Source organism: Carcharhinus amblyrhynchos, chromosome 9 (assembly GCF_965287045.1).
Source record: "Carcharhinus amblyrhynchos chromosome 9, sCarAmb.v2.hapA, whole genome shotgun sequence".
In the NCBI taxonomy this organism is placed as follows: domain Eukaryota; kingdom Metazoa; phylum Chordata; class Chondrichthyes; order Carcharhiniformes; family Carcharhinidae; genus Carcharhinus; species Carcharhinus amblyrhynchos.
Window position 1 is genome coordinate 29,754,315 of NC_137332.1, and position 12,624 is coordinate 29,766,938.

General features: G+C 43.6%; 1 protein-coding gene across 1 annotated transcript in view; it reads left to right on the forward strand.

Annotated features, from left to right (window-relative positions):
- Positions 1-12,624, forward strand: part of b4galt2 (UDP-Gal:betaGlcNAc beta 1,4- galactosyltransferase, polypeptide 2) — a 394,076-nt gene that overhangs the window by 47,876 nt on the left and 333,576 nt on the right. The window contains exon 2 of the mRNA XM_080195385.1: positions 10,220-10,607. Within this exon, the coding sequence (XP_080051511.1) occupies positions 10,295-10,607 (313 nt within the window). The 5' untranslated portion in view covers positions 10,220-10,294. The remainder of the gene's footprint in view (positions 1-10,219; positions 10,608-12,624) is intronic.

The following is a 12,624-nucleotide window of genomic DNA, read 5'->3' on the forward strand; positions in this document are numbered from 1 at the left end:
CTCAAACTGCAGGTCCGAGGAGGAATGCCTGCCTTCATTCACTGCCACTTCAGCCGAATTCTCCACTTGGTTGTGAGGGCCCCTAGCCCTCACGCCTTACTTGCATCCATCCCACAAAGAATCATAGAGTCGATGATGCAGAAGGAGGCCATTTGGCCCATTAAGCCTGCGCTGACAACAATCCCACCCATGTCCTATCCCAGTAACCCCACATATTTACTCTCCTAGTCCCCTTGACACTAAGGGGCAATTTATCAAGGCCAGTCAACTTAACTCGCACATCTTTGGAGTTTGGGAGGAAACCGGAGCATCCGGAGGAAACCCATGCAGACACAGGGAGAACATGCAAACTCCACACAGATGGTGACCCAAGGTTGGAATTGAACCTGGGCCCCTGACACTGTGAGGCAGCAGTGCTAACCACTGTGGCACCATGCAGGAACACATGCACTCCGTGTATCCTCCAAGCCCACCCATGCATTCTCTATACCTATTCACCCAATATTCATTATTTACAGAACTCTTGAATCACATAATAACACTGGAAATTCTTTGAAATGTTCAGGAGAAAGAAAAGAAATCAGCCATTCAAACTCCAGTTGGGGAAAAAAATCCAACTTGAAGCTCATACAACTATCAGCCAAACACAGAAGCAGCCCTTAGGGAGAAAGAACACTTCCTCATCTCAAGTGGTCATTAATCTGTCAAAATAAATAAACAGCAATTCAAGAATATCTACAAAACATTTATTCTGCTCATAGAACTTAACAAAACACAGTCGCACAGCATTGTTAAAAACTTCTGCTGAGTCGAATCCCTCAGTGGGATTTCATAATGGGTTAATATTTCACAGCTCTGTAAGCAAACCCTGTAGAGCCATCAGAGTACAGGTTTTGGAGTCGTCTGAACGGGTGTCCAGCCCAAAGGCCCAATAGAGTTTCACTCAAAGAAATCTTGCATCTGTTTGGGGCGTCACGGTGGCACAGTGTTGAGCACTGCTGCTTTACAGAGCCAGGGACCTAGGTTCAATTCTGGCCGACTGTCTGTGTGGAGTTTGCACATTCTCCCTGTGTCTGTGCGGTTTTCCTCCAGGTGCTCCGGTTACCTCCCACTCTCCAAAGATGTGTGGGTTAGGTTGATTGGCCGTGGCAAATTAACCCTTGGTGTCAGGGAGATTAGCAGGGTAAATATGTGGGGTTATGGGGATAGGGCTTGGGTGGGCTTGTTGTCAGTGCGGGCTTGTTGTCAGTGCAGGCTTGATGATTCAAATGGCCTCCTTCTGCACTTTCAGGATTCTATGATTCTGTGATTATTCAGTCCCCGCGTCCCCTCCCTCTCCACCCCAAAGTCTCAGTAAATCTCTGGACTTTAACTCAATATAAAACTGAAACCACAGGGTGAAGATGACTCATGTAAATCAGATTACCAGCACAGTGGAGTGCATGAGAGGACTTTATCCATTGAATGCATTTGAATAATTCCCCATGCTGGTCAATTTCATAGTCACTTACCTTTTTAGGACAGAGCTTTATAATCAATCATTCCATGTAAAACATATTTAGATCATTGTACACCATTACATTATGATATTTAAAGCTGCCAAGACAGTTTGAACTTACCCATCAAAACGCAATCGCGAACTTCCCCCAAGGTTCACAAATTGACTTACCTGGCATGGTTCCCACAGTCTTTAGGAACCCAGCCGCATTGTTGAAAATACCATTGTTAGATAAAAGTGCAGTTGCAGCATGTATTTAAATAGTGACATGGACATCATTTTACATGAATGTGGTGTTGCAAACCTGCAATATTTCCTACCCGGTGGAAAATACCTCCATTGGGAATGACTTTAAATTCGAAGCAATGCATGCCCCTAGTTTGGGACTGGTTTATTCAGCATCAGGAGGATGTCACAGAGTTTGCAGTTAAAATGACAGCAAAACTGTCAGCGTTCACCATCATTGTTGTGTAAAACTGACAACAACTTTTGCTGGGGGCAAAGTTTCCTGTCCCACCCGCCACGAGAGTTATAGGGGTTGAGGAGGTGGACAATGGAAAGATCCGTTGATGGGATTAGGGCGGGATTTTCCGGTTTCAGGGTGCGCTCAGCCAGAAAATCCTGTCCCAGCTGAGTGTCTGCACACGTGCAGTAAAATGCCAACACATGGGAGTTGCTGTCAGTGATTTCCTGTTCCTCCACAGGGGGCACTGTTGCAGTTTTTGCACGTATTATCAGCACAGATTAGTGATTTGACACTAAGTTCAACTTTTTAACTTACAAGGGCTTTGATAGGAAGAACAGTGAAAATTGAGCCTTGCTGAATGAGTTTTCAACTGTGCATGAAGTCAAAATCACAGCTGATCACCCTCTCTGACCCTGAAAAACTAATTTTAGCAGAGTGGATCGTCAATCTCTACAGCCTGATACAAATAACAAAATATATTTTGCAAAACTTCGTTCATGATAATTGAGCTTCTGCCTTAAACCCATATGTCTGTCCCTGTCTTTATTTTGCTCTGTAAAATTACTCAACAAGTAAATAATAATGGGCGGGATTTTACGGCCTCGCTCAGGCGAGACGGGAAACTCCTGAGGTCAGTGGAGATTGCTGTTGTTGGACCCTCGTCCACACTGATTCTGTGGCGGGGGAGGTGATACTTCTGGCCAATGTGATTTTTGCTGCTTGATGAGAATTCTTCATCCTAATTGGCTGCTCAGCCTGCCTGATGATTGCAGGGGTTGTGGATGCCAGAGGTCCTCTATCGATGGAACTAGTGTGAAATTGATGTTGTAATATGGGAAATTGATGATATAAAGCCCATTAGATCTTTATGGGAAGCTTAGTTAAAAGTCTCTTTGTCACTGACTGTAAAATCTGGGCCATTGTGTTAAAGCCGTAAAAAGAAAACAGTTTTGATAAAGAAAGTGTGTCATTGATCTGGAGATTCAGATTCACTCTTGTAGTTTTTTCAGTCACTGTATTTACTTAAATTTACCCAGAGACTCTCAGGCCTGAATTTTTGTAAAGGTGGAGAGGGTCTCTGACTTAGACAAAGAAGTCCTTGGAGACCCGATTCCGAAGTGATGCCCCCAAACCCAGGAGCTGTTAGTAGTGGTGGTGGGCCGAGGCGGAGTGCAGTTTGTGCATCCATGGTTCACAGAGGCAGCTGCACACTTAAATGTGCAATTATCTTCAGATAGATCCATTTTTCATAACTGGGATGTCCAAAAGATGACTTGTAAGCTTTAGAACTTTCAGCAGATGTCCTAAAGCTGCCAGAGTTCTTTGGCAAGGTCAGCTATCTCACCGCAGGGTTTCGGAAAAACCTTTAGCTGAGATCAGGTACCCTTTACGATTTTTAAAAGTAGATATGAATGTGCACAGAAAGTGGATAAACTCAGCGGAACTGTCAAGATGTCAAGGCTGAAGTGAACTGGGATACGAAGCCAGGGGACAGATTAATAGAGAAGCAGTGGCAGATGTTTAAGGTGAGATATTTCAGAATACTCAGAAAAGGGATACTCCTACTATAATGAAATTCTAAGGGGAAAACCTACCATCTGTGGTTAATTAAAGAAATTAAGGAGGGGATAGCATATACACCGTTAGACCATAACACATAGAAGCAAAATTAGGCCATTTGGCTCATGGAGTCTGCTCCGCCATTCAATCATGGCTGATATGATTCTCATCCCCGTTCTCCTACCTTCACCCCATCCCTTCATCCCATTATTGATCAAGAACCTATCTATCTCTGTCTTAAAGACACTTAGTGACCTGGCCTCCACAGTCCTCTGTGGCAAAAACAAGCTCCGCAGATTCTCCACCCTCTGCCTGAAGAAAATCTCCCTCATTTCAGTTTTCAAGGAGCGTACTTCAGTATGAGATTGTGCCCTTGAGTTTTAGTCTCTCCCACTAGTGGAAACATCCTCTCCAAGTCCACTCTACCTAGGTCTCTCAACATTTTGTAAGTTTCAATTAGATCCTCCGTTATCCTTCTAAACTCCACCGAGTATAACTGCGCAAAGTGGTAGGTCAGACAATTGGTCAGAATATAAAAAACAGCAGAAAATTACTAAAAGGTTAATCGGGGAAAGAAATAGAATGTGAGAGAAAGCTAGCTAGAAATGTAAAAACAAATAGCAAGAGTTTCTGTAAGTATTTGAACAGGAAAATAGTAAGTAAAGTGAGCATTGGTCCTTTAGAGAGCCACAGAGGGGAGTTAATAGATAATAAGGAAGATGAAACTATCAAATATTTTGCTTCTCTTTTCACCATGGAAGATACAAAAATATTTCAGTAATAGATGTAAATTGAGAGGTGGAGTGGATAGAAGAACTTGGTGAATTAAGACCATTAGGGAAGCAGTAGTGAGCAAAATGATGGAGCTGTAGGCTGGCAAGTCTCTAGATCCAGATGGACTTTATCTTAGACTCTTAATGCAGCTGCCTTTTCGATCGGGTTGCCCGCTCAGGTCCTGCTCCTGTAAGCCACCCAATAGGCCCTAGTGGGTAGTGCCAAGGAGCCAGTGGGCATTACCAAGGTGCCAGGCTGCCACTGCCAAGGTGCCATTATGGCATTACCAAGCTAGCACTTGCCCAAGGGGCATCTCCTGATGTGCTTTGCCTTCTTGTGGTTCAGACATCCGGAGCACGTTCTCCTCAGGTGGGTTTGCACAGCCAGGAACTTTGGGCTGTAGTTCTAAAAACGTGAACCAGATTGGCAGCTAAAATAGCAGTTGTATGTCAGATTAGAGACTGTCTATAGCTGTTGTTTAATTGGAAAAAAAAATGGAGGAAAGATGTAACCCAAGGGTGGATTTTCCACTCCTTGCACAATGTGTTATGCGGCAGCGAAGGCAGCTTACCATTGGTTGGCGGCAGGATCTTCTAGTTCTGTTGCTGTCCACGGGGTTTCCTGTTATTTGCAGCCCCTGCAGCCGGGGACCACCCCCCCCCCCCCCCCCCCCCCCCAAGTCTCCAAATGTCTGATGCTTGTTTGTATCGGATTAAGATGGACTGAAAGGAGAGGTGATAGTCTAGTGGTATTATTATTGCTAGACTATGAATCCAGGAACTCAGCTAATGTTCTGGGGACCCGGGTTTGAGTCCCACCATGGCAGATGGTGGAATTTAAATTCAATAAAAAAAATCTGGAAGTAAGAATCTACCGATGACCACGAAACCATTATTGATTGTCAGAAATACCCATCTGGTTCAGTAATGCCCTTTAGGGAAGGATATCTGCTGTCCTTACCTGGTCTGGCCTACACATGACTCCAGAGCCACAGCAATGTGGTCGATTCGCAACAGCTCTCAGGCAATTAAGGATGAGCAATAAGTGCTGACGAGCCAGTGCTGCCCGTGTCCCATGAATGAATTTTAAAAAATACATTTTTATTTATTTGGCAATATTCATGTCCCCAGGATGTTTTGAAATGGAAGTGCAGTCATTGTTGCAATGTAAGGAAGCCACCAATTTGCACATAACAAGATCCTATCAACATCCGTGAGATTGCTGACTAGATAATATGTCTGCTGATGGGTTGATTAAGAGAAAGTTGCCTGGGGGTTCGGGAGTATGGGGGAAGGAATTATCTGTTTCTCTTCAAATTGTGCCAATCACTCTTCAGCGCCCCCTGAGACATCAGTCAGCCCCTTTGGTTTATCATCACCCAAAAGGTAGTACCTCTGACAGTAGTGTCACAACACCAAGTTAAAGTCCAACAGGTTTGTTTGGCAGCACAAGCTTTCGGAGTCTCAGGCTCCTTCATCAGGTGAGTGGGAGTTGTGTTCACAAACAGGGCATATATAGACACAAATTTACAAGATAATGGTTAGAATGCGAGTCTTCACAGGTAATCAAGTCTAAAAGATACAGCAATGTGAGTGGAGGTTGGGCCGAGCACAGGTTAAAGAGATGTGCATTGTCTCTAGCCAGGACAGTTGGTGAGATTTTGCAAGCCCAAGCAAGTTGTGGGTATAGCTCCTGCTCAGCGCTTCATGGAACATTGGTTTTGATTATGTGCTCAGTCTTGGAATGGGGATTGAACCCAGGTGGTAAGTCAAAGGAAGAGGGGTGCTACACAACTTGGCCTGAGCCCAGAACCGCCAAGCTAAAGAGAAGAGCATGTTTCTCTAGAATAGTGCCTATACTGTTCAGACATGCAGTGAAAAGCAATTGATAGGAACGTAGGTATTAGGAGCAGAAGTAGGCAAATTCAGCCCTTCGAGCCTGCTCTGCTGTGTTGATGCTTTTATTAAAAATATGTGGATTGAAATGCAAATGATATTACTGTGTAGCCATGATGGTTGCAGTGCTATTTGGTGCCTGTAGCGTGAGACTGACTGCTACTTTAATAGTGGAGATATTGGTATAGATAAATCCTGTGGAAATGCTCTTGATTAGCTTGGGCATCTGAGCAAATGCATTCTTTGGAAGGTTAAATGATTGGGGTGAAGTCTATGATGGTATATTTAAATGTTGCTATGGAACCATTGTTCATTAGCCAGAAAGCACTTTGGTAATCACAGTACTGGTAGATAGTTCTTTAGTGCTAATGCCACAATATACAAGGAGTGACTGCATTGAAAGAAATCCATTATATTGTTGAAAAGTAGTTTCTCAAGAATGTTGTCAATTATTCAGAAGATGAGTGCAATTTGCATAGCTTTAAGGATATATAGGTAAGTAAGTACAACTAGTCATTCACAAATGCAGCTTGTCTTCATCTGCTTCTCTTGTGCGTATGCAACATTGCATATCTATCTGGTCTAACCTATTTCCATTGTCAGTAGCTATTCCATTTCATTGGAAAGTTGTGGCTTATTTTTGTTTCCCTTGTTGTAAAGAAAATTAAACTTCTCATGCTGTGGGATCTTTCATTGAGGGCAGTTGGTGCCTCAGATTGATGTCACATCTGAAAGGTGGTACCTCTGACAATGCAGCCCTCCCTCAGTTCTGCACTGAAGAATTGGCCGAAATTTTGTGCTGAAGTCTCTGGAGTGTGGTTTGAATCCATGCACTTCTGACTTACCATTTGACCCTGTTTAAAGAATGCATTATTTCCTAAGATTGAAGGACAGCACGGTGGCACAGTGGTTAGCACTGCTGCCTCACAGCATCAGCGATCTAGGTTTGATTCCTGACATGGCTCACCGTCTGTAAAGAGTTTGCATGTTCTCCCCCACCTGCGTGGGTTTCCTCTGGGTGCCCCACTTTCCTCCCACACTCCAAAGTTGTGTGGGTTAGGTGGAATGGTCATGCTAAATTGCCCCTTAGTGTCAGGGGGACTAACTAGGGTAAATGCATGGATTATGGGGATAAGGTTAGGGTTAGATTGTGGATGGTGCAGACTCAATGGGTCAAATGGCCACCTTCTGCTTTGCAGGACTCTATTCTATGAAATTCCAATCTGTGTCTGCCTTGTCGGCACCAAGTGAGCCTGATGGTACTTCCGGTTATCATTTTGATAAACTGTTGGCTCGAGCACGAGTTCAGGTGGATGTAAAGTACTCTGGCACAATTGGAAGAAAAGAGGGAAGTTTCTCTCATTATTTTGGATGATATTCCTTTCTCAACCATCGCCGCCAAGTAACAGATTAACTGGTCATGTGTCAATACTTTTGCTGTGCATAAATTGGGTAAAAAGTCTGACAACACCAGGTTTTGGTCCAAAATCGGTTGGACCAAAACCTGGTGTTGTCAGACTTTTTACTGTGTTTACGCCAGTCCAACGCTGGCATTCCCACATCATAAATTGAGTGCCATGTTTGCTGCCAAAATCCACTTCAATTAGCTATAACGGGTTTTGGAATGTCTTGATATATTGTCTATTGATGCCACTGTCAATCAATGAGCGCCCTGATGTACGGCAGGACTGACAAAAGACAAAGTCTATTTACTCAACCAGCAGTGATTTCAGAAAAGCCTCTGAACTACAGGAAACATAACTTCTGATAGAAGCAGAGTCATTTCATCAGCAAAATGCAGTGGGTGGAGGCTAGTTACATTTTACAAATTGCCTGAATAAAATCAGTCCCAGTCAGTTTGAGACGTGCCTTCTCTGGGTGTGATTGACAGGGGAAATTACCTAGCTGGTTAGGAATTGTGGTGTTGCTGCATACAACCATGACCTGAGGACTTGAAAGATATATACGTGCAAGTTTATTCTTTTTTTCCCTCTGTTTTCACACTGTCTCTATCCTTAAACTAGAAGTGAACTCCCAAGTTTCATGAAGTAATTATTTTCCTAAGCTGCAGACATGGAATAAGGTGGATGTAACCTGAAGCGACTGAATTCATTCATTGTTTCGTCAACAGCATTGAGTACTCTGTGTTAGATTTTAGTTAAAGAGGTTGCTACATTATATTATGGTTTCCAATTATTGAGTACCTTATGCCTAAGATGCAGCAGCCTTGCTGTACCAAATACACAGTCAGTTTCGTATCCTAGTTTTCTTCATTCAGAATCTTTTTCCAGTCTCACCTATCTATGTTGAATGTATGTGAGTGGGGAACTCACCATGGTGGCAACTTTTCCCCTCGAGTGTGTAGGACTGGAGAATTACGCATGATGCACCCTTGGCCAAAAATGGGTGCAGGGATAATGCCGGCAATTACAGACCAGTCAATTTGCTTCAGAGGTTGGGAAATTTCTGGAAACTGTGATCCGGGACAAAATCAGTCATCATTTAGGTAGGTGCAGGATAATTAAGGAAATCTGGCAATTAACTTGCTGGAAGTTTTTGAGGTGGTAATAGAAGGTTGATAAGGGCAGTGCTGTTGATGTGATGTACTTGGATTTTCAAAAGATTTTTGATTGAGTGCCACATGACATACTTGTCAACAAAATTCTAGCTAATGGAATGAAAGGAAAGTAGGCACTTGGTTAAGAAATTGGCTGAGTGACAGGAAACAGTGCAGTGATAAATAGTTATTTTTCAGCTTGGAGAAAGACTTCTAGTGGAGTTCCTCAGGGGTCAGTATGGATCTTTGCTGTCCCTGATATATATCAATGAATGAGACTGTGGTGTGCAGGACGTGATTTCAAAATTGGCAGATGATATGAGGATTGGAAGCATTTGTTAACTGTGATGAGGACAGTTTTGAACTTCAAAAGGATTTCAATATACTGGTGGATTGAGCAGACAAGTGGCAGATGTCATTTAATGCAGAGAAGCGTGAGGTGCTTCATTTTGGCAGGAAGTATAAAATAAAGGGAGAATTCTTAAGGAGGTGCAGGAACAAAGGGACCTAGGTGTATATGTACATAAGTCATTGAAGGTAGCAAGACGTGTAAGAGTGCAATTAATAAAGCATATGATATCCTAGGTTTTATTAATCAGGCATTGTGTGCAAGAGCACAGAGCTCGTGTTAGACTTGTAGAAGACACTAGTTAGGTCTCATCTGGAGTCCAGTTCTAGGTGCCATTCTTGAGAAAGAGTGTGAAGGCATTGGAGAGAGTACAGAGGTGATTCATGTAAATGATTCCAGGGATAAATGACTGAAGCAATGAGGATAGTTTGGAGAGGCTGTTTTTCTTGGAGACAAAAATGCTGAGAGGAGACTTGATTGTAGTTAAGATCCTGAGGGGTATAGACAGGATAAATAATAAGAAACTGTTCCCATCTCAAGACTACACCAAGAACGACAGGACACTGATTCAAAATATTGGGCAAAAGGAGTAAATGTTGAGAGGAGAAATGTTTTAATCGAGAGGGTGGTTGGAGTCTAGACAATCTTCCTGAGCAGGTGGTGGAGGCAGATTTGACCGAGGTATTTGAAAATGAATCGGATTGCAATCTGAAACGAATGAATGTGCAAGGTTCCAGGGATATGGCAGTGGAGTGGGATTAACTAGAGTGCCCTTGGAGTGAGTCAGTGCAGGCTTGATGGGCTGAATGGCCTCATTCTGCACTGTAAATATTCAGTGGTAGAGTGGGATGACATAGATTTTGGGAGTTTAAGTGAATGGCATTGCAGATTGCAGGCTCCATTCTGTGGCAGTGTTTGCAGTCATGTTCAAGAAAATATATTTCCCTGTGCCCAGAAAGGCACAGTTTGATTAGCTATCAACATCTTTTTACAGTCTTCTGAATTTTAAAGTAGTTCTGATGATGGCAGCATCTTTCTTTCCTACCCTAACCCCACCACTTGCCTTGTTCCTTTCAATATACTTGAATGCTTTAACGAGTGCAGTCTTTTCATTTCACAGGTAGTACATGGAACGTGACAGAAGCTCTGGAAGATAAGCTAATGTGCTGCTCCATTGACTTGCTGTGTACGGAAAATGTCCAGACTGATGTTAGGGAAGACTTTGGAAAGAATATGCAAAGCAGTGCTCTTGTTGTGTCTCGTGCACTTTCTTATAATGATGATCTTCTACTTGGACGTCTACACCCAAAGGTTCGACATATTCAGCCGCTTTAATACTCGGAATTACTCCAAGATGCATCCATACTTTAATATCTCAAAGCCCAATGGGACCTCACTGACTTTCCTGGGGGGCGAAGATCACTTTGTGTCAAACAGGAAGTTGGAAAATAACCTTACAGTCACTAAGAAGCCTTTACCGATGTGCCCTGATGTCCCACAGGGGTTAGGTAGGCTGTTGAATTCAAAATTTCTTTGTTTTTTTTTTAAATGGCGCTTGATATGGGTTGATCTGTTAAAATGCATTGAGATTGAAGTTTTCAAGATGCTATATTTCTGATTTAGTCACGACTCTGCTCGTGTTGCTAATGTTGGGATTCTGCATCAACTATTTCCTCTCTATTGCCTTGTTGGTTCAAACTGGTACCTTTTCTTGGGGCAACTTTCTGCACAGAGACAGCTGAACACAGTATAGTTTTCCATCCCTTCCTCATTTTATCAGCTTGTTAGCAGGATACATCCATCATTCCAGTCAGATTGCTGGAAGGAATGAATAAGTTAGACTTGAGATTCTAGCAGGAATTGTTCAAATTTTAAAAAAACAATAATTGGAGGGTTGAAGATGTGTTATGCCCGTTCATGAGCGGAAATTACTTAAAAGGTGCTTCAACCAGACATCAAAATTTACTGTCACAAGTTAATTAGGAGACTTAAGAACATAAGAACATAAGAAATAGGAGCAGGAGTAGGCCATCTGGCCCTTCGAGCCTGCCCCGCCATTCAATAAGATCATGGCTGATCTGTCGTGGCTCAGTTCCACTTTCCCGCCCTCTCCCCATAACCCTTAATCCCCTCTCTTATCAAAAACCCATCAACCCGCTTCTTAAAAATATTTAGCGAGGCAGCCTCCACCACTTCAACGGGCAGAGAATTCCAGAGATTCACCACCCTTTGAGTGAAGAAGTTCCTCCTCAACTCCGTTCTGAACTGCCCCCCCTTTATCTTGAGGCTGTGCCCCCTAGTCCTACTGTCTTTTTTGAGCGGGAAGAGTCTTTCCACCTCTATCCTATCCATCCCATTCATCATCTTATACGTCTCAATGAGATCTCCCCTCATTCTTCTAAACTCTAACGAGTACAAGCCTAGTTTATTCAGCCTCTCCTCATAGCTCAACCCCCTCAACTCCGGTATCAGCCTAGTAAACCTCCTCTGCACTCCCTCCAAGGCCAAAATATCCTTGCGCAGGTGCGGCGCCCAAAACTGCACACAGTACTCCAGCTGCGGCCTCACCAATGCCCTATACAGCTGCAGCAAGACCTCCCTACTTTTATATTCAATCCCCCTCGCTATGAAGGCCAGCATCCCATTCGCCTTCCTGACCACCTGCTGCACCTGCAGGCTGGGTTTTTGCGACTCATGCACAAGGACCCCGAGGTCCCTCTGCACCGTCGCCTGCTGCAGTTTTTCGCCACGTAAGTAATAGTCCTTCCTACCATTCTTCCTACCAAAGTGGACCACCTCACACTTGCCAACATTAAATTCCATTTGCCATTTCCTGGCCCATTCGCCCAGCCTATCTAGATCCTTCTGCAGACTCTCCACACCCTCCGCACAATTTGCCTTTCCCCCAATCTTGGTGTCATCAGCAAATTTCGACACCCTACACTCGGTTCCCTCCTCCAGATCATCTATATAAATGGTAAATAGCTGAGGCCCCAGCACCGACCCCTGGGGCACTCCACTAGTCACCAACCGCCAATCCGAATAGCACCCATTGACCCCCACTCTCTGCCTCCTATTTGACAACCAATCCTCTATCCACGCTAACACCCTACCCCCAACTCCATGTCCTCTGACCTTCTGCAGTAACCTCTTGTGACTTGATGACTAATTGTTAATGCCAGCAACTAGTGTTACTCTCAAATCTATTTGTACCAGACAGCGACCTTTGCTATAGAGATACCTACTGTTTAATAAAGTTGGATTGAAACGTAACATTTAAAAAAAAGTTACTGATACGAAAACAATCCTTGCTCCCAACCTACCAACTCCATCTTTTTAGCCTTGCAATAGTCTGAGATTAAGCCACTCTGTCTTCAATCCTGGTGCCACATTTGACCATGTGATGAGCTTCCGACCTTCTATTTGTCCCATCAATTAAGATTTCCACCCCCTGTAACATTGACTGATTTGTCCCTGTCTCAGGTCATCTATTGCTGAAACCTACATTCATGCCTTCTCTATCTC